Source organism: Ammodytes marinus (assembly GCF_949987685.1).
Source record: "Ammodytes marinus genome assembly, chromosome: 24".
Classification (NCBI taxonomy): domain Eukaryota; kingdom Metazoa; phylum Chordata; class Actinopteri; order Uranoscopiformes; family Ammodytidae; genus Ammodytes; species Ammodytes marinus.
In genome coordinates, this window is record NC_137228.1 from 14,591,339 (window position 1) to 14,612,001 (window position 20,663).

The following is a 20,663-nucleotide window of genomic DNA, read 5'->3' on the forward strand; positions in this document are numbered from 1 at the left end:
TGCAGTGCTGTTAGCTTTTCCTCTGCAGTGCCACAGAGGTAAACTGTATAGGTGAAACCACGGGGGATCCACATACAGTAAGTTATGGCCACTGCAGATGTTCAAACAGTCAGAATGCATCAGTCCTTCACGCTCTCCTCAAAACACAAGCCAAGATATAAGACCCACAATGTTCTTTAGCCAGATGGCTAGACAGAAACCAGAAGCATTGTGCAAAAGGCCTCATTAATCTACACAGATCCTGGATTGTTACAAAAATAATAATGTTTTGGCAAATGCAGAATGAGTGTGTATCCCTGAGGACATCTTTAATGAGCCATTCGGTTTGAGTGTCCTACTGGATGCTAGCATTAGCTGCATAAGTGCACAAGACACATTCCATTCACGATGGTCAAAATGTCATTATCCGTCCAGCATAATATTCTACACACACCTATTAGACTGTTCTCGGTAATGTCCTAAATTTGCAAATGGCTTTTTCAGGTGAGTCTTGACTTTCAGTAATGGAAGACGATTTGAAGCCTTAGATGAACAAAGATCAAAGAGTTAGAATAGCTCACAGGTGCACATACAACAACGTCCTAGGTAGGGCTGTCAAGCCATTAAAAAAAGTCATTTAATTAATTACAGGCTCTGTGATTAATTCATCTAGATTAATCGCATACTTATATGACACTTGTATGCCTGTTTATAAAGAACTGTATAGCCTACTACAGTTTGTTTCTCCCTCTCTCTCTAGCTCTCTCTCTCGCTCTCCGTCTCTCGTAACTTCTGTCTCCTCCCCTCAGCCAGGTTTCTACATGAAATAAAATTAGGAACTAGCGCCAAATTTTCTCCCACAACAGACAGCGCTGCACTGCCATAGACGCGCATCGCCTATGCCGACTCATTCATCATCGTCGTACTCATAGGCAAAAATATTGACACACACACACACACACACACACACACACACACACACACACACACGGGGCGGGTGTCTGTTTATGCGGGAGACGAGACGGCTAGCAAACAAAATTGAGACACAGAGGAAGATTGAAAGATACTGTTTTGAACCATTGTTGCACCCACTAAATCAATAATGCACAGACACTGCGGAGAATAAAGTAAGAAGCTTCCCATAAACCGTCCAGAGAGCCCTCGGCCCCTTTCCCCTGCTTCTCTCTTTACTTTTCTCTCTTTTACCCGTGCGGGCCGTGTCTGCAAGCTACAGGTGCAGCTGCGCACCACTTTTGCACCGGGTCAAAGGGCAATATAGACATGCAATTAATCTGCGTTAATTTTTTTAATCGCGTTAATTTTTCTGTGATTAATTAATCGAAATGAACACGTTAATTTGACAGCCCTAGTCCTAACACATCCTTTTCTGCTCTTTTCACTATTGCAATGACATGATCTTTCAATTTCAGTATTTAAACCGTTAAGCCATTGAAAATAACATGCATGTATATACTGTTGAAATGGATCAACTAGGTACATTGTCAAGTAGTAACTTTAGGAACAAATAGTATAATGTAAAGTGTGAATGAATATATTTACATAATTGGTTAATGCCGACGAAAAAAGCAGTGTGTTGAATCAGTCAAAGATAACCCTCTCTGGAGCAACATCCCAGAACAATTTAAATAAAATCGAACTGCTGCCCATATTAATGCGATACAGAAATGTCATCAACACTATTTCTGCCACTTGCACGTTGCTCCCCTCAGAAGACAAAACGTTGGCCTTTAACTGAAAGGTCTCCCGCTGGTTTGAACACCTCCAGTCATGTGCCCCATTCCCCACAGATTAGCCCAAAACAACAGCCCGGACAAGACAATGGCTGCGTTTAGTTAATATCATGCAGAGGCACTCCACGAGGTGTTAATTGAAGAAGAAGAAAAAATTTGGCTTGAGATTTTTTTGAAGAACAAATCTGCGCTGTCAAAACAACATGGGTTATTAGTGCTCATGCTTTACCGAGCAATGGGAGGAGAGGAACAAAAGTCAGAAATGTAGAGAGGGTTTTGGGAGAGGAACATATTAAAGAGGTACGTCATTGGTAGGAAGCAAAATGACATGCAGAGCTGAATTCAGATCACTTTTGAAGCAGAGGTGTAATGTCACTAACTACACTGATTCAACTTCCATACTTTTTCAATGAAGGACTTTAACTTGTACCAGAGTATTTTTTACAGATTATTCTTTTGCATTTTTGAGCATTATTACATTCCATACCAGCCAAATACTCCTTGATAATTGAGACATTTTAAAATCAGATATGTTGTACAAGTGGAATTCTAATAGGTGACTTGTAACTTGTAGCAAAGTAATTCTTCTAGTATAGCATCTACTTTTCTATGCTTTTAAGGTACTCTTTACAACACTGCTTTTGAGTTGGCGGCGACGACATGTGAGTGAAAAAATTCACATGACTCCAGATAGGAAAGAGGTTGAGACAAAAATAAAAAGCCGTGAGCAGAGTGCAGTTAGATGAACTGCCAGGGTCAAAAAGAGAAGGAGGCAGTTAGGGAGGGGGTCGAAATGAACTGATTAAAAAATATCAAAAAAGAGGTTTGCTGCGGGTTTGCTGTCATGCACAAGTTGTCAGGCGTTTATTTTGTTGGTCAAAAAAGGGGTTAAAAAAGATAGAAAAAATACCTTCTTCATGGCCACCACCATTACTGTTGTAATCTGTGCCTTGCGCCTTGTTTGAGTTGGCCCCTAGTGTTGAGGAGAAGAGTAGAATGAGGGGAGACATTTAAAGAAAAAAGGAAAAAAAGATTTAAAAAAAAGTTGTTATAGCCAATAGTGGGCGTCCTGGGGGAATGCACCTGTTGGAAGACCAAGAAGAAGAAGAAGTACTATAGAATAAAATAACTAAATACATCTTCACCTCATCACTTGATATTGTGGAAAGACTTGAGGCAGTGGTGGATGATGCCATCTTTAGTAACTTTAACTTCTTGTCCTTGAAGGCCACCGTAGCTTCTGTAAATACTCCCAAAGTGAAGGGTTTTTAATTCTGACTTAAAAATTGCGGACAAAATGTCAGGGTGCCTGTAATAGTAGAACAAGTTGGCCGATTTAAAGTGAGCTGAGCCGGCTGTGTTGCCATGGAGACAACGACAACAACAACAACAACACCACCACCACCACCATCCTGACAGGGTCCGACCCAGCAATCTGTGACCAAACAGTTTCCATCAGCTGAAACAAACCTGCCAATCTGGTGCCAAACACACTCTCACTAGCCCCGTAGAGTCCGTGTGTGTGTGTGTGTGTGTGTGTGTGTGTGTGTGTGTGTGTGTGTGTGTGTGTGTGTGTGTGTGTGTGTGTGTGTGTGTGTGTGTGTGTGTGTGTGTGTGTGTGTGTGTGTGTGTGTGTGTGTGTGTGTGTAGCAGCAGCAGCAAAGCAGGCGTAGCAGTCACACATGAAGAGATTGTGTTTCTCAGGAATGTGTCAATGGCTCAAATACAAAGTGTCAGTGGATACATGTTATAATGTTGAAGTCAGATTCATTCTCAATATCAAACCTGAATGATGAAGACAGAATCTCCCAATGGTGGCTTACTACTTACTGCTAAACTAATGCCTTTGCCATCTTTCAAATATGTTTTCAAAGTATATATTCACCCCAGGAGGAATTTTTCTGCAGTTACTGTTCCTTTTCCAGACACTATGTATCACGTTCTGAACTACTTTTATAAAATAAAAAGGTAAATAGAAAATAAATGAATATATATTGTTGATGTATTGCATAGGAAAATGAATAAATGTTTATTTGTATTTAGTACATTTTAAAATCAGACATGAATAAGTAATGGCTTGTAAAAAACTACCTCACTTTTTTAAGACTCTGGTGCAGCCACAGACCCAGGCAAAATCACTTATCTTATATGTAGGCTATACATTAACATAAGTGCAGAGAGTGCCTGTGAGTGAAGTCACAGCTTTAGATGTTACCCGCCCTCTCTCTCTCTACCTTATCTCTCTCCCTCTCTCTCTCCCTCTCTCTCTCTCCCCCTCTCTCCATCTCTGTCTCTCTCTCTCCCTTATCTCCCTCCCTCTCTCTCCCTCTCTCTCCACTTAAACAGCAGGCTCTTAGGTCCCATTATATTGCCTGCAGTCTTTTCTTCACAGGAGGTTTTATCCAGCATGTGATGGCCCTAGGGTGGGTAACACTTGACTAAAGGCCCCTCAGGGTGCCCCTCCAGCGGGGAAAACACCATGCCATACCCTAAAACGCTGTGCTGGTGCCTGAGTCTAATGCTGGTTTTGCCTTTTAAGGATTTTTTCCACACTTGCCCCGAGAGAGTTGGCTACATGCTTTTGGGGATGATATAAAACAGGTGTCATTTTTGAACAGCTGGAAAATCCTAACTTTTCATTTCATAACTCAAAATTTAGAAATGATAAGGATTTTGATCATGCTATAGGGGGCTAACATTGAGCGTATCTTTATAAACGCAAGAGTCTCAGTCCTCTTCACAGCAGACCGCGGGTTAGAATCCAGCCCGGGTTGTTCTCTGAATGTCAATCCCCTCTCTGCCACATTTCATCTCTGTCTCTCCAAAACTGTCTAATAATAATAAAAAAAATAATAATTAAAAAAAGCAACAAAAAAAATGCAAATAAAATGATCTTAAAAATTTAAAAAATGCTCATCTGATTGTGTCATTGTGCTAGCCACCTCTGTGCTGTGTACTGTAGCGTTCACTGATCAGTAAACGGTGGAGCGTGTGGGTCTCAACAGGCGCGTATTGTGGCAGCATAGTCAGGCTGGTGGTGGACTGTGTGGACTAACGTAGCACAGAGAGCAAGCTGCATAAACAGGAGCTAGGGCCATGTCACTGGAACCCACAGAGCGTGAACGAACACATCTGTCCACAGCTGTTCACACACACACACACACACACACACACACACACACACATATGCACATACATTTAGACAAACACACACACACACACACACACACACACACACACATGCACATACATTTAGACAAACACACACACATACATTATACACACAAAAATATGCACATAAACTTAAACACACATATATGCACATAAACTTACAAACACACACACACACACACATTTGCATATAAACTTACACTCACACACACACACAAACACATATACACACACACACATATGCACATAAACTTACAAACACACACACCCACACACACATAAACACACACACACATATGCACATAAACTTACAAACACACACACCCACACACACATATGCACATACATTTAGACATATGCACATGTATTTAGACAAACACACACACACATATACACACACAGACACACACAAATATGCACATAAACTTACACACACATATATGCACATAAACTTACAAACACACACACACACACACACACACATATGCACATAAACTTACAAACACACACACACGCACACACACAAGCCCCAGTGGATCCGAATGCAAACATGAAGATAAATATGTACAACCTTCAATCAATTCGAGATCAATAGCTCACAGTGGTTTAATAACAATGGCACTTTGTACACGTAATGATTATTTTGATAATGTATGATGATGATTGATGGTTGCATTGTTTTACTATAACCTGAGATACACTTGTGATGAAAAATCAATGACCTTAACGTATTGAGTTAAATAACTAGTCAGCATAAGCCATACTGTTGGTCATTGGGCAAAACTGAGCATTTGAACATTTCAATGAGTGTCTTTTTCTTTTATATAATTTATATAAAACTGTAAAGAATAAGTGTGTAGTATGTAAGTATTTAGTGGCATCTAGTGGTGAGATTGTAGATGTCAACGCTCACTTGCTAACCCCTTCCTTTTTGGAAAATGTACACAAGCTAATGTGGCCTTCAAGGACAAGAAGCTATAGTTACTAAAAGATGGCATCATCCACCACTGCCTCAAGTCTTTCTACAATATCAAGTGATGAGGTGAAGATGTATTTGGTTATTTATTCTATAGCACTTCTTCTTCTTGGTCTTCCAACAGGTGCATTTCCCCAGGACGCCCACTATATATAAAAACGCAAATGACTGTTAAGTTTGTCCATTCTGTGCTACAGTAGAAAGAGATGGAGAGCACGAAAAGCCAGAAGTGAAAGGTTTCCATGGTGATCTGTTTCATTCAGTGTCATGTGACAGCCTCATGGCAAAACAAGCGCTGCATGTCAACTCCAAACATTATGTCATGACTGTTGTTGTATCTGTCCCCTTTAAAGGTGCTCCGAGGAACTCTCAGTTTGTGTTAATTCTAGCGGACGATTTGGACAAAAGCGGTAGTGTTTTTACTATGCCAGCTGTTGTTCCTGGGTGAGCGTACCCATGACAAAGGCTTTAAGAAAACCTATTAAAAAAAGCATTCTAGCCCTGATGGTCTCGTTTGCTGTTACATGTAATTTATGATCATCAGAGTAAACTGTTCAACTGTTTCAGAAATATTAAAAAGTTCCTCATAGCTACTGTAAATCAGCACTGAGCAAGTCTTAAGGGGCGTTAACATCAGAGATACTGCCCTGTGTAGTGACCCAGCTTCAGGTCCTTTCATTGGGCCTATCCTTGCTTTTGACCGTGTGACATAAGAACTAGAGAATAGCAGGTATTTTCCAGAGGCACTAGGAGCCCTGGAAGGCCACTTACTGCTGCAAAGAGGACCAAAAGGTTGCATAATAAAAACGCTGCCGTTAACAATAATAAAATGTTACAAGGAGATTCACATAGAGGTCAGCGTTTCATAAGGTGGCCCTGTCTGAAAAGGCCTCGTAATTTACTTTACGGAAAACTAGAATCTGACCCACTTAAAATGCTTTAATGCTATAGTGAGTAACTTTTTCATATAAATGAATGTCGGTTACATTCCAGCCATCGCCAAATGAGTTGACCCAAATGTTGATTAAGCCCTATCAGCTCCACAAAACTCTCTCTGTATTGCTAAGTATGGCAGCGTTTATAAACTGGTGTCGCCCGCTGACACTGGAGCAGGAGCTCAGAAAAATCCCAAGAAGAGCCCAAGAAATGCTTCGGCCATTCTACCACCCATAGAGACATGTTGCCCATGCTGCCCATGCCAAATTTAAAAGCAATCAAGTGTCCAATCAACAGCTTGGGGGAAGGACTTAGTGTTACAGTATAATAATGTATTGTGAGCTAGCCAGCTGGAGAGGCAGGATGGAGGCTACACAAACAGCTTAAAGGGGATCACGCTGTTGGCACAATTCATGGAACCAGTCGACAGATAAGAAATGTTAGTTAGCTTGAGCATTAGCTAATAAATAGCCTGTCTGTTGTGGCAGCAACTTTTTTTTTTACTGTGATTTGTGAATTTTATTTTAAAGTATCTACGAGGAATTTTTAAATATTTCTGAAATAGTCTAATTTCTCCTCTGATGATCATAAATGACATGTAACAGAAAACGAGACCATCAGTGAAAAGAATGCTATTTTCATATCGTTTTTCTTAATGCCTTTGTCATGGGTACGCTCACCCTAAACTACAGCTGGCTTATTAAACCCTTACCCTTATTAGACCGTTACCTTCAATTTAGAAGTAAAAACAAAACGTTCACATCAACTTGAAATGACTGAGGGTCCAGGTATCATACTAAACAACCAGTAGTGCCACCATAGTCACTTAGTTTATTTATTTATTTCCCCTGCGTTACATACTAAAGATCATGGATATGTTTTATTGTGTGACCCTCTTTTTATTCTTGAGTGGGGCCGCGTTATGTATCACTGTGCTGTAGTGAGGTTGTTATTAACAAGCAGTCCCCATGTCATCTAGTGAACAGCTCTCATTAGTATAGTATATAGTCCTACATGGATCAAAAGAATTTACAAGTTCAGAGAACTCATTTATCTACTACTGCATCTAAGAAATGTTTCTGGACCAGACTATCAAAGACCACACAGTAATGATTAGGGCAGGGACACACTGAAACATTATCCCTAGCAACTAGCTTTGATGACACAACCAAATCAAGTTGCCATGTTGGTGGGTGGCCTACGTTCAAGGCTATAGGGTGGACGTATGAATTCAAAAAACTCAATGTAAAATGTCCTATCATTTGTCCTCTGATGATCATAAATTACATGTAACAACAAAAGAGACCATCAGTGCATTCCATATACTCATGGGTAGCAAAGTCCTGTTATGCAGTGTATGTTTAAAACAGTGAAATTAACATAATTGCTTTAGTTTGTACTGATCAATGCAGTCATCTAACTATGATGAAAAGTGTATTCCAAAATTAGATCAAAAGCGGTAGCGTTGTTCCTGGGTGAGAGTACCCGGACGAAGACATTAAGAAAAACTATATAATTTATGATAATCAGAGGAAAAATTTGACTGTTTCAGAAATATTTAAAAGTTCCTCGGAGCTACTTTAAAAATAGAAATGAGTGGATTATCTTTTGTGTTAACACGGCAGGCTGGCTGTAGCAGTGTAGCACAGATCCGGGGCTGAAGGCTTCACCAAGTAAAAGCGGAAATGCTGACTTTACTTTATCTACAAAATTACATAATCCCTTGACGTATTTGGCATCGCGATCGCAAGCAAATAAAACTAAACTGCACCGGCTTGGACAAAATGCAGTCTTCCTCTTCCAGCCATTTTCTCTCCTTGTTTACCTCATTTTATCTTCACACTATAAAACGCTGCAAAGGACTATTTTCATTTAAGGAACAGCTTGCTCCAACACTGCACGAAAAAGCTGAGAAAATGTATTTGGGTTTGAGAGCTTGGAATAAATCATAAGCTGGTGCTAAAACATGGGGCTGTCGGCAGTGCCTTTGGAAAGGTTTTAACACATTTTGGGGCCGAGCGCTCAGCAGTAAAATAGACCGGATGCAAGATATGTCCACAATTATAAAAATGGAGACGAGTCAGCCATGCTATTGGAAATATATTCGCTGGATAAATTGCTATAGGGCTTCATGCCACCTCCCCAATCACTTCAAACTACTGAAGAGGCTGATAGAGCAAGGTGTACTGCTTTTACAACACACACACACTCACACTCATACTCTCACACACAGTCACACTCACATTCACACACACGCGCATGCATGCCCTCACACTCTCTCACACTCACACACACACTCACCCTCACGCACACACACACTCACAAACTCACTCACTCACACTCACGCTCACACACACACACATTATGTTTTTGTGATGTCCCCACCTACACACGTCTGTCCTTCCGGGCCATTCCATTCTTGTGAAGGCTATATCTCATGAACGCTCTGAGGGATTTTCTTCACATATATCCACTTCAAACCAAAGATAAACTGATTAGATTGTGGAGGTCAAGTAAGTAAGAAATTCAATTAACTGTATACAGGGAAATTGAAATTTGTCTTTTCACATATCCCCGCTCAAGTTTTCCACTTCAGAAGGGGTCGTCACACAGGGTCAGCCATAGTACAGCGCCCCTGGAGCAGTTTGGGGTTAAGTGTCTTGCTCAAGGACACAATGGTAAAGATGGTGGGCACCGTAGATGTAATAGCAGCCACCACTAGTTTTACTACTAACACCCTCCTGTCCAGTGCCGGGGATCCAACCAAAGACCTCATGGTTACTGGGAGGAACCAGAGACCTCATGGTTACTGGGAGGAGGAACCAGAGACCTCATGGTTACTGGGAGGAGGAACCAGAGACCTCATGGTTACTGGGAGGAGAAACCAGAGACCTCATGGTTACTGGGAGGAGGAACCAGAGACATAATGGTTACTGGGAGGAGGAACCAGAGACCTCATGGTTACTGGGAGGAGGAACCAGAGACATAATGGTTTACTTGTGGTCCCCTCTTTCCTCTAGGCCATCCTACCACCCTACAAAGGTTACTGTGACCTTGCACATACACGTCTTTGATATCCTCATAGCGTATTTCTCTCTTAATGCACACTTGAAAATAGAAAATAAAAAAGCCCATGAAAAGAGACCAATATTACAATGCATTTTCAGAGCAGGAATAATGGTTTTCCTCTTTCAAATCAGACAAAGGAAAGGCCTTGCTATAGTCTGTCAACCCACTTGAGGAGCAGGAAAACTATAAATCCCTCCCTGAGCCGCGGCTGGCAGGATATTTTGACATTACACCGGATTTCTGAAAAGGCCAAACTCAGGGGATATAAAGATGATGGGCAGCCAGGGGGATAGATATGTCACTCTCTCTGCTGCACCTATACCATACTATACACACACACACACACACACACACACACCACCCCCCTCCCCCACATACACTACCCCCCACCCCCTCCCACACACACAAACTCACACACTTTTTTCCCTTTCTTTCATCCTTCCCTTCTCACACTTTTGTCTCGCGATTTGCAATAAAGGGAAATAAGGTGATAGAAAAATGCAATGCAGAACATGTCCTACATCTACAAAGTGCTGTTTGGTTCCATTCACCGAGCAGGGCTTTGCTGAGCAAGACTCGCATTTAGGTTTTTATGTTTGGGTGAAATCTTCTAAACATCTCAACTCCTCTTAGGATAGTTTTCACGTGAAGCCATTGCAGTGTGTTAAACTACATTATACATAATACAACCCTCAACTCCAGACACACATCAGCTCTTTGTAACACGTTTGACCACAGAGCTATTTTTCTGAGTTCACTTCAACGCACCATCTATTTACTCATGCTGCATCTATCAATCAGAACTACTTGTGCTGCAAGCAGTAAGAAAATATAAGTAACCTAAAGCTTTGGAGAGCTTCCTGGCTTCATATGGTACATTCATGAGTCTACTAGAATGTAATGCCTTCTGTCTTTTTCAGACACGTGTTCAGTAAACCAGCCAGAAAGATAAATCACTTAAAATCAATATTTTTAGTCGAAAAAAGCCTGTGTGACAAAGCTATTATGATGTTAACCTGCTAGTAACTTGATGGATTGTTCAAACACAAGAAAGGTGGCGAATGGCCGTTATACTGTAACTGTGCCAGAAAGCATAAGCGCATTTTCCAAAGGCTAACATTTCTCCCCCGCCCCAGCCGCCCCTGTCTTTAGGTTCTAGTGACGGCCCTGCTTAAAACTATCAGCAAACAGAACAGTACAGTAAGGCTAATATTTGATGCTACAGAAATCTGTGACACCGAATCATTTTTAGAAAAGCACCTGACCGCACCGACACACGGGGTTGTCAGATTATCTCTCTTCTCTCTTGCACTTTTTTAATCTGCCGTGAACTCAAGAGCTCAGAACTAAATTTAGCGTAGAGCTGTCAGAGATCTCAGCCAGACACACACTGTTAATATATGTGTGTGTGTGTGTGTGTGTGTGTGTGTGTGTGTGTGTGTGTGTGTGTGTGTGTGTGTGTGTGTGTGTGTGTGTGTGTGTGTGTGTGTGTGTGTGTGTGTGTGTGTGTGTGTGTGTGTGTGTGTGTGTGTGTGTGTGTGTGTGTGTGTGTGTATGTGTGTGTGTGTCGACCCCCAACCACTTTGGGCTATGTTCAACACCCCTTTTACAGAGCACACATAGAGTGGTTAAAGTGCTCACACCCACTCCTATAGTCAGAAGGGCAGTGTGTAGAGCTAGCCATTATGAGGGGGCGCCTGTGGTGTAGTGCATAGAGCAAAGGAGACCCCAGGACATGTTCATTACAAAGCAGATATGTATGCAATAGCAGAAGAAAAAAATACTTTATAAAAATATTTCCCTACCAAAGATATCCAAGTTGCATCAAAATCACACGCATTGTTTTTATTCAAATTGCTATGAAGCTTCCAACATTTTAATATAAGCTCCATGATCGTGCATTTACAGCATAAATTGATGATTCAATTAACCAATTAAACCAGAACTATTTATTAAGTTCACTATGGGTTTGCCTAAAATCAATACTAGTCCATTTGAGCTGATGAGCTTTCCTAACTACTGTAGATAGCAGTAATGGCAGCATTAGCTACTATATAAACACCACAAAATAAGGACTATTAAGCCTCCTGTGGCACAATCAATTGTCACTATTTAAATTTAATCTTCTAGGTGTATAACATCCATTTACACCTTCAAATTTAAAACAGAAACGTTAGCTAACATCACTGCCAACATGCCAGAGACAGGGCTTTTGTAAAATTTAATTCAAGACATTTTTTAAGGGCCTCAAGATGTTCAAATTGTTTTCATGGAGATACGCCCTCTGCTAATCCCTCAGAACTAATACAATCAGTACAACAATCAGATGCTCTAAGATGTAAGATTTCTCACAGTGACATTGCTGAATCTCCTTATGACATCATAAGGGGAGATAAATCTGACTGGGGTTTTTGAACACAGGTTTTTCAGAAAGGTTGGGGTGGGGAAAAAGAGAGGGTTGTTTTTTCTCATATTTTGGGAGTCTCTTGTCACACCTGGGACCCGTATTAATGTTGACAAATCATGAAAAATTGCATGAAATTTTGAATAATAGGTGACCGTTAATGGTACACACAGTGTAGACAGGTAGCAGATCATGAGGAGATATTCACAGATTTTGACAAAAAGTGATTTGTCAACAAGCATTCTTCAGAATCACCTAGTGTGCCTCTAAGTAAACTACTTTCCCAAAGTCCAAAGTAGACCTGCATTAGAAAGTTTGAAATGCATTTTGGAACAACATGAAGATAGACAGGAATACTTAGAAGTAACCTAGAGATGGTGGGCACTGTAGATGTAATAGCAGCCACCATTACTTTTACTACTAACACCCTCCTGTCCGGTGCTGGGGATCCAATTCGAGACCTCATGGCTACTGGGAGGAACCTCTTTTCTCTAGGCCCTGCTACCACCAGACTTGCATAGGAAGCTCTAAATATAATAACCACAACATGAAGACACACACAGGCACATAGACATACACAGACACACATAGACACACAGACAGACGCACACACACACAGACACTCAGACACACAAGAAGACTTAGAAGTGACCTACCGTCCTCCGTGGGCACATAGATGTTGAGATAGAGACAGTCCTCACTCTGCTCCTGTACGTAGGTCACCACTGTATCCAAGTTAGCCGTGAACCAGACCGGCAGCATGTCGTTCAGTAAAAAACGATCCTCTAAGAACTGTGGACAAACGGGAGCAAACTGAGTAGCATTCCTGATCCCGGGCCAGGACATGGGTGGCTCCGGTGGCTGGAATCTCCTCTCTCCCATTGGGGCAAGCGCATAAGGGATCCCCAAATACTGTTCCACTGGTCCTAGGATCTCATTGGGTAGCGTGACTTTAACTCCACGCAATTTCCCATAATTGGTGGTGATGACGGGGTGCTGTTGGGCTTGGGCGGCGGGAAAAACAAAGATGGATGCCAGGCCCATCCACAGCAGAAGGTTAGAGTTGGTGTTGGTGTTGGATTTGGATTTGGATTTAGCCGAGGGGCGACTCATCCATGAAGGACCCCCAAGCGGTGACATGATTCCTAGGTGTAGTGAGCTTCGAGCCTGGGCCGCTCGATCAAGGTTATGGTCCCACACAACCACCCTTAACCCTTAACCCCTTTAACCCTCCACAGATACACTGCTAGCTCCAACTCAGGCTGTTAGCTGAGCAAAGGAGCACCAGCCAAACAAAGTGGTTTTCTCAGAGCTCCCCATCCTGAGAGCTTTGCCTGTGTGGAGATTGAGGGCTGATTGTGTAACTTCCTCAGAGAGAGAGAGAGAGAGAGCGTGGGATGCTCTATTGTTACCTGGGATCCAGTTTGGTGGGATATCCTGTAAAGAAAATGGGGAAAAATGTAAGTTCATTCACTATAGCAAAAAATATGATGTTATTCTATTCATCCATATAGCAGATATAATAATAATAGTTCAATAGCTATAAACCACCAATAATGTTGCTAATTATTTTCTTTTGGCACTTTTGCTTTTATTAAACACTTTTGGAGAGACAGAGATGAAATCTGGCAGAGAGGGGAATGACATGCAGAGAAGGAGCCGGGCTGGATTCTAACCCGGGTCTGCTGTGAAGAGGACTGAGCCTCTATGGAGGGGAGGGGGGGTTGGGGGGGGGGGGGGGTCTAACCACTACACCACGAGCGCCCCAGTGTCCACCTTGATGTTGAGCCACAATCTTTCTTATTAAAAAACATATTAAGTTTGTTCTTCTTAACTGTAGACAGTGAGAAATCCCAAGTAATATGGAAGATTCAATACAAAGAGAAACAGTATTTGCTGGTTCGCTCCAAACTGTCAAATCGTCCTCAAGAATTGTCTAATATCTACAACATTCTCCTGTAAGTGACACCTGTGTGAAAGTCCCATGAAAGTTTTACATCAATGTATTTCCCCTCTGAATTCATACTGTAATATATAAGAATTCAATAGAGTCGCCAATTATAGCTGCTGGTCGGTGTGTCATTCTGCAAGCTCTTAAACCACTGAGTTACCTCATCCGCCCACACCACTCTGTTTCAGCTTCAGCAATCAGACCAACAATAACTGATGATTAACTGTATTATCAGTTAATATAAAGGTGCTACGAGACCAACAATAGTTCTATCATCAGTTCATTTAAAGTAGCTACGAGGACCTTTTAAATATTTCTGAAACAGTCAAATTGTTCCTCTGATTATCATAAATTACATCTAACAGCAAACGAGACTATCAGTGCAAAGAAATCATATAGTTTTTTCTTAATGCCTTTGTCATGGGTAAGCTCACCCAGGAACAACAGCTGGCGTAGGTAAAACACTACCGCTTTTTTCCAAAAGGGGAGCTAAAATTAACAAAAACTGAAAGTTCCTTGGAGCAACTTTAACTTTGATTGTCAGAAGTTGTGTCAAAACTTTACGGCCTGACACCCATGAATTAAATTCCCTTCTTGAGCTTTTGCCTCAGTCCACTGCCTCAGGTCTTGGGAATATATATATCATTATACTGTAAGTGAATAAAATATATGCCTGACTAATCCGATCCAAAAATGTTGATTAATTAAGCTTTCAATCAGAATACAGTATGTGCCACTCCAAGTGAGGCCCAATCAATTATTAAAATCTCTGGCTGACCACCACTGACTCCTTCCTGATATCAAATATAAATGAAAAGGAAACATTAATAAATGACTGGGGGATTTCGCTGCAAGAGTCAAAGCACATGCCAATCTTTGAAAGTGAGAATTTTTTTAACGCTAAAAATAGTTTTTTCAACTTTGAAATATGAAACAGAACAGAAAGGATTTAAGATCTTAGTAACCGGCAGATCTGACATGCAGGGCTGATTGCCTCGGGACACATCCGATCTGACTGAAAGCTGGCTCTATACAAGCACTGCTGAAAATTACCTTTAACACAATTTCAGACATTTAATTGGTATAATAACTTACAGGAGCTGGCTAAAAGTGGGGGCTTTCTATGGGTAATTTGTCGTTTTTATTTAAAATTGATGCAGAAGATTAGTTTTCACTTCAAAATTTGAAGGTAAGGGTCTATAGAACAACTTTGGTTCCAGTGTCAAGAAACTGGACAAAATATAAATATTTTCTAACCTGAATTCATGATTTTGATGTGGCCATTTTGGAAGATCGGCTTAGAAAACAACAAAGCATTTGGTCTGGTTTCTTGACACTCTAACCAAAATTGTTCTACAGACCCTCGCCTTTCACATCAATTTGAAATGACTTGAGGGTCCAGGCACCCATCTGTTAGTTAACAATGAGTCAAAGAAGATGACAAAGCTTTATTGTTTGTTACGATCTAGTAGGAACAGAGCAATCACAGGGTTAGCGTGATGTCGGGCAGGTGCATGAATGCTATGACAACAGGTTTTCATTTGTTATTTCAAAATCATTGCAGTTACTCTAAAAATCACTTTTTTTGTCTGTGTGTGTGTGTGTGTGTGTGTGTGTGTGTGTGTGTGTGTGTGTGTGTGTGTGTGTGTGTGTGTGTGTGTGTGTGTGTGTGTGTGTGTGTGTGTGTGTGTGTGTGTGGGTGGTCTCTGCAGGTTTACAGAACAGTCTTGATTGGGTCCTTGTAGGACAGAAGGATTATATTTGTTTTCATGTTTGCTAAAACCATTGTAGTCACACTGAATGGCCCCGTACCGTGTTATTCATAGCCTAAATGCCACCACACACATTTTTTAAGAGGCATTGTTCAAGCTTATAACGTTAATCCATAAACGTTCTCTCAATTACAGTGATATCCGTGGATGTTTTTGAACCATTATGGAGGATTTAAGATTGTTTTATGATGACAAATAATAGATTTTAAGACCCCAAAACACTTGAAGCCCAAACCAAAGCTAAGGAAACTATATACAAACATATTTCAGTCTGACGTGCCAAGCATTAATGAGGTAGCAGTTATGAACTTAACTCGAATTATCCTTTTTTATTCCATACAATATAATAATCAACATATAATATTTTGCCGATATATGGATACAAACAATGCAATGTTTCAAATAGCCAAAACGTTGGCTTTGTATTTCATAAGTATTTGATGAGTGGTTGGTGGAAATAATGTACATGCAACATGTTTGTGAGGCTTCAACAATATATCCTAATTCTGGTGAGAAAATGAAATTAAAACTAGCTTCTGTTTGCTACACAATAACTTTAAGATGACTGAAATTTGAGCAGGATTTGTTCGACAGGTCTATTCAACGAGGCAAGTCTTATATTTGCTCCTACAATTGAAAAAGGCCTCATTATTTTGTAGGTAAAGTGATATATTACAGTTCTCACACTAGTAACAATGGGTTTGGAGCTGAGCTTACAGAGTGACAGTAAATCATAAAGTATTCTCCAGGTTACCCAGAGAAATGTTGATTTTTCCTGTAAATTGGGAGAACCAACCCTTCAAAACTGACATAAGGTTTGCCATCTTATTAAGCCCATCTCAGAACTAGCACTGGTGTTTCCAAAGTAACTGCAAATGACACCTGCTGCCCAAAAGAATGGCAAAATCTGAGGAAAAAACTTCCAATAATGTCTGGTGTGCTAACAATGTTGAGAAGAGAATGTGGTAAACACCAAGGCCTTCAAAAACATTTCTGTTTGGGGGTAAATAGTTTTCCTAACATTCCTGCTATTGTGACTCTGACCTCTGAATTCACAAGAATAAATATCCTTGAAACTGTTTGTTTTTGTTTGTATTTCTATAGTTGCAAAGTTTAATAGGGTTCTGTCTTCTTTTCGTTTTTTTGTTATTACGGATGTTTGCTGCTACTGGATGTCAGAATTTCCTTCGGGATCAATAAAGTATCTATCTATCTATCTATCTATCTATCTATCTATCTATCTATCTATCTATCTATCTATCTATCTATCTATCTATCTATCCATCCATTAAGAACAAGGTCATGTCTGCTGTACAGTATACTAACAATGCAATGAATATAAAAATTACATTGCAACAAAAACTGCATGGGCAAATCAAGGCTATCATTTGTCTGGTAGCATTGTCTGTGGTCAACTGACAGACAGCTCAACTTTCACTGTGATACTACAGGATTTAATTGTTGGTGCAGGTCAACGTACTAAAATCTATACTTCAGCTGATGTTACGCTGGGCTCAGTTTACAACTCCACACACGGATACACACACAATCCATTTAACTGTGCAAATATACTTTCCACTGACAAGTATGGGATTCAAATGAATTAAGTATCTGAGAATAGTCATTACTTACTGGCCAGGAATTTTCAATGTTGCAATTTGTAAGGTGCTTCAAGGAAATGTTCAGTTTGTGTTCATTCTTGCACACCCTTTGGACAAAAGCAGTAGTGTTTTTTGAAATTTGACTGTTTTGGAAATATTTAAAAGTTCCTCGTAGCACCTTTAAGTCTCACTTCAAATGAGTCTCATGAAGCCAAGAGAAAGTTGTGCTAAAGCTCTGTATATAATTGGTACTTTGGTGTTGCATGGTTTTATTGCTCATAGTCTAAGTGCAATTCTTAGCAGGGATTCTAAGAGGCTTGATAATTGAGGGCCCCACTTCCCTCTTAACCTAATGAATTGTACTTGAAGAACAGTTTTTAAAAGGCAATAACAAGACCTAATCAAGACTATATCCTTGCGTTCCAATCCATACTTTCTGCTGTTTAGTATGGTAGAAAAAATATTTAGGATGTCCCAATTCCTATGTCAAATTAAGGATGCTTGAAAAAAACTAATGTCTACTACATCTGGTCGAGATTTTTTGTGTTGAAATCAGCATGCTATTTGGGGCGATTCTGACCCACAATCCAGTGCGCACCAGAAGTGACGTCACATCGACGGAGCCTCTGTATGAAAACAACCAGCGATGCGACGGATATTTAAGCAAGAGGCAAGATCAATGGCAGGCGCAATGTTATGATGAAATAAATTAGTAAAACTATGTCCCAATTGTAGCCTATACTGCACGCCAACTAGATTACTTTTATGATCAGCTGTAGTATGTAGAAAAGTAAAAATAAACAGTATGAGATATGGAACGCAGCCATTGTGTGAGTTCCAATAAATGTTTAATGCTCCGCAAAGTGTCACCAGCTTTGGGACACAGTGGTTCATGTATTGATTTTACTGTTAATACCACAGTGTGGAAATTCCATTGACACACACGCACTGTTGACATTTGAAAGGATATTTCTTTCATTTGGTTCAATCTTTAGCGAACAAAACACTACTGTATGAGGTGCAGATATATCCTAAGGTAAAATCTCAACTTCTAAAGCACTTTCATCAACTAAACTTTCCACAATCATTCTTAACACTATTCTAAAAGGTATATACTGAAAGATTTGTTCATATGTTTTTAATTGTCTGATTTATGAGACATTTTATTCTCAAAAACATGCTGAAAATGCATGTTTAAGACCTGTACATAGTATTTGTTTTAAGGGAATAGGAAAAAAATTTGAACATTACCATGATTATACTCTAATACCCCCCAGGTTTTTATAGCACCCCTACATTAATAAGCCCTGGTATTCAACTATTGTTAAACTACTGTAAACACACATTAACATTGTCTATTCAGTGTAAGATGACCATGGGTAACTGAATACAGGAGCCTAACAATATAAAATAATACTTTTAACTATTTACCCCACAGCATCTCCTCTGTGCATTACACCCATTTGCATATTAATAAGAAAAAACTATTTTCTTGAAATTACTCTTAAACGCTTTGAGCTTATATTAATACACGCATCAAATAAAATATAATAAAAACATAACAATGAAATACTGTAGGTGCTAACTGAGCGATGCATTAAATAGCTCCATTTATGTTTAGTTTAGCATGGCAATTATGGGCGGGAAATTTTTTTGCCTCTTAACCTTTTGCCTGCGTTGAAAATTGAATGAAAACAATTTTCGATTATTTTCCCGTCTATGCATGTAGTAGTTATCCTAGCTACATGAGATTGATTGCCTGGAGGAAATTCATTTTGTTTCGGGGTTGGATAGCAAACCATAGGCGGCTCATAATTAGATGTTTGCCTACAATATTATGCCTTATGATGATGAAATGTACCACTACATAAAGAATAGCATTGGTTTGTAGTCCCCTGGAACACGCACACACACTCAGACGGACACGCATGCAGACACACACACACACACACACACACTCACACACAAACACACACACACACACACACCACAGATGCCCAAAAGTTTGTACAGCTATACCTGATAGGACCCTCATTGACATAATGCATTCCCTAGCCCCTTACTCTAACTCCAACCATTAAAACTAAATGTCTAACCCCAACCCTTACACTAACCCTAACATAACCTAATTCATACCTGAACCTTAAAACCTAGTGTTAACCCTCAAACAGCCCTTTAAAGGCCTGTCTAAAGTGAGAACCGGACAAAATGTCCTCACTTTCTAAAAAAATGTCTCCCTCGTAAGGTCTAAAACTCAAATTGGTTCTCACAAAAAATTGTTGTACAAGGAAATAGACACACACACTCAGAAACAGTCTTAGCAGTCAAATGAGTGAATGCAGCGAGGCTTTGCACAGGTGAAATAGTTGCCCGTTGCTCTCTGGTATTATATGCTTGTAAATGTGCCTGTGATAAATTGACTCGGTGTAACTGTAGTTGTATTAATGTGGCGTTTGGTGATAAACCGTGTGTCAGACAGCCCGGGCTCTGTAACTCTCCCTGGCAGAGACACACAGGGAGATAGCCAACATTGTTCTCAGCCCCATAATGATTATAGAAAATAAGTCTTATGAATATAAATGAAGGCGTTCGCAGTCCATTTGCATTTCAATCATTATAAAGAGACCCTGTCAGAAGCACCCTGTCCTCCGAAGCCAGAAAATGTCACAGACACTTTCGCTGCGGCTTATAATTGCATAGACACATTTCATGAATATAAGATGTGTCAGTGTGTATGTTAAAGGTGCTACGAGGAACTTTTAAATATTTCTGAAACAGTCTCATTTTTCCTCTGATGATCATACATTACATGTACCAGCGAATGAGACCATCAGTGCAAAGAATGCTATTTTTATGGAGTTTTTCTTAATGCCTTTGACATGGGTACACTCACCCTGGAACAACAGCTTTTGTCCAAAGGAGCTGCTAGAATGAACACAAACTTAAAGTTCATCGTAGCCACTTTAAGCATGACTGTGTGTTATTTTTAAGGATAACGATGCTTCTAAGTGCCATTTGACTATAATGGGGCGTGCAATTTAATAGAACTCCTG

The 20,663-nt window shown here is 40.2% G+C and overlaps 1 protein-coding gene across 5 annotated transcripts in view; it reads right to left on the reverse strand.

The window, feature by feature from the left end:
- nlgn4xa (neuroligin 4 X-linked a) overlaps positions 1-13,339 on the reverse strand; it is a gene marked incomplete at its 3' end in the record, with an annotated part of 63,757 nt that extends 50,418 nt beyond the window's left edge. Inside the window, exon 1 of one of the 5 annotated variants that reach the window (XM_080053048.1) lies at positions 12,943-13,339. In XM_080053048.1, coding sequence (XP_079909174.1) covers positions 12,943-13,330 — 388 coding nt within the window. In that variant the 5' untranslated portion in view covers positions 13,331-13,339. Of the gene's footprint in view, positions 1-12,897 lie in introns of all 5 variants that reach the window. The other 4 variants (XM_080053051.1, XM_080053049.1, XM_080053050.1 and 1 more) reach the window with 4 other exon arrangements.
- Between the last annotated feature and the right edge of the window lie 7,324 nt (positions 13,340-20,663).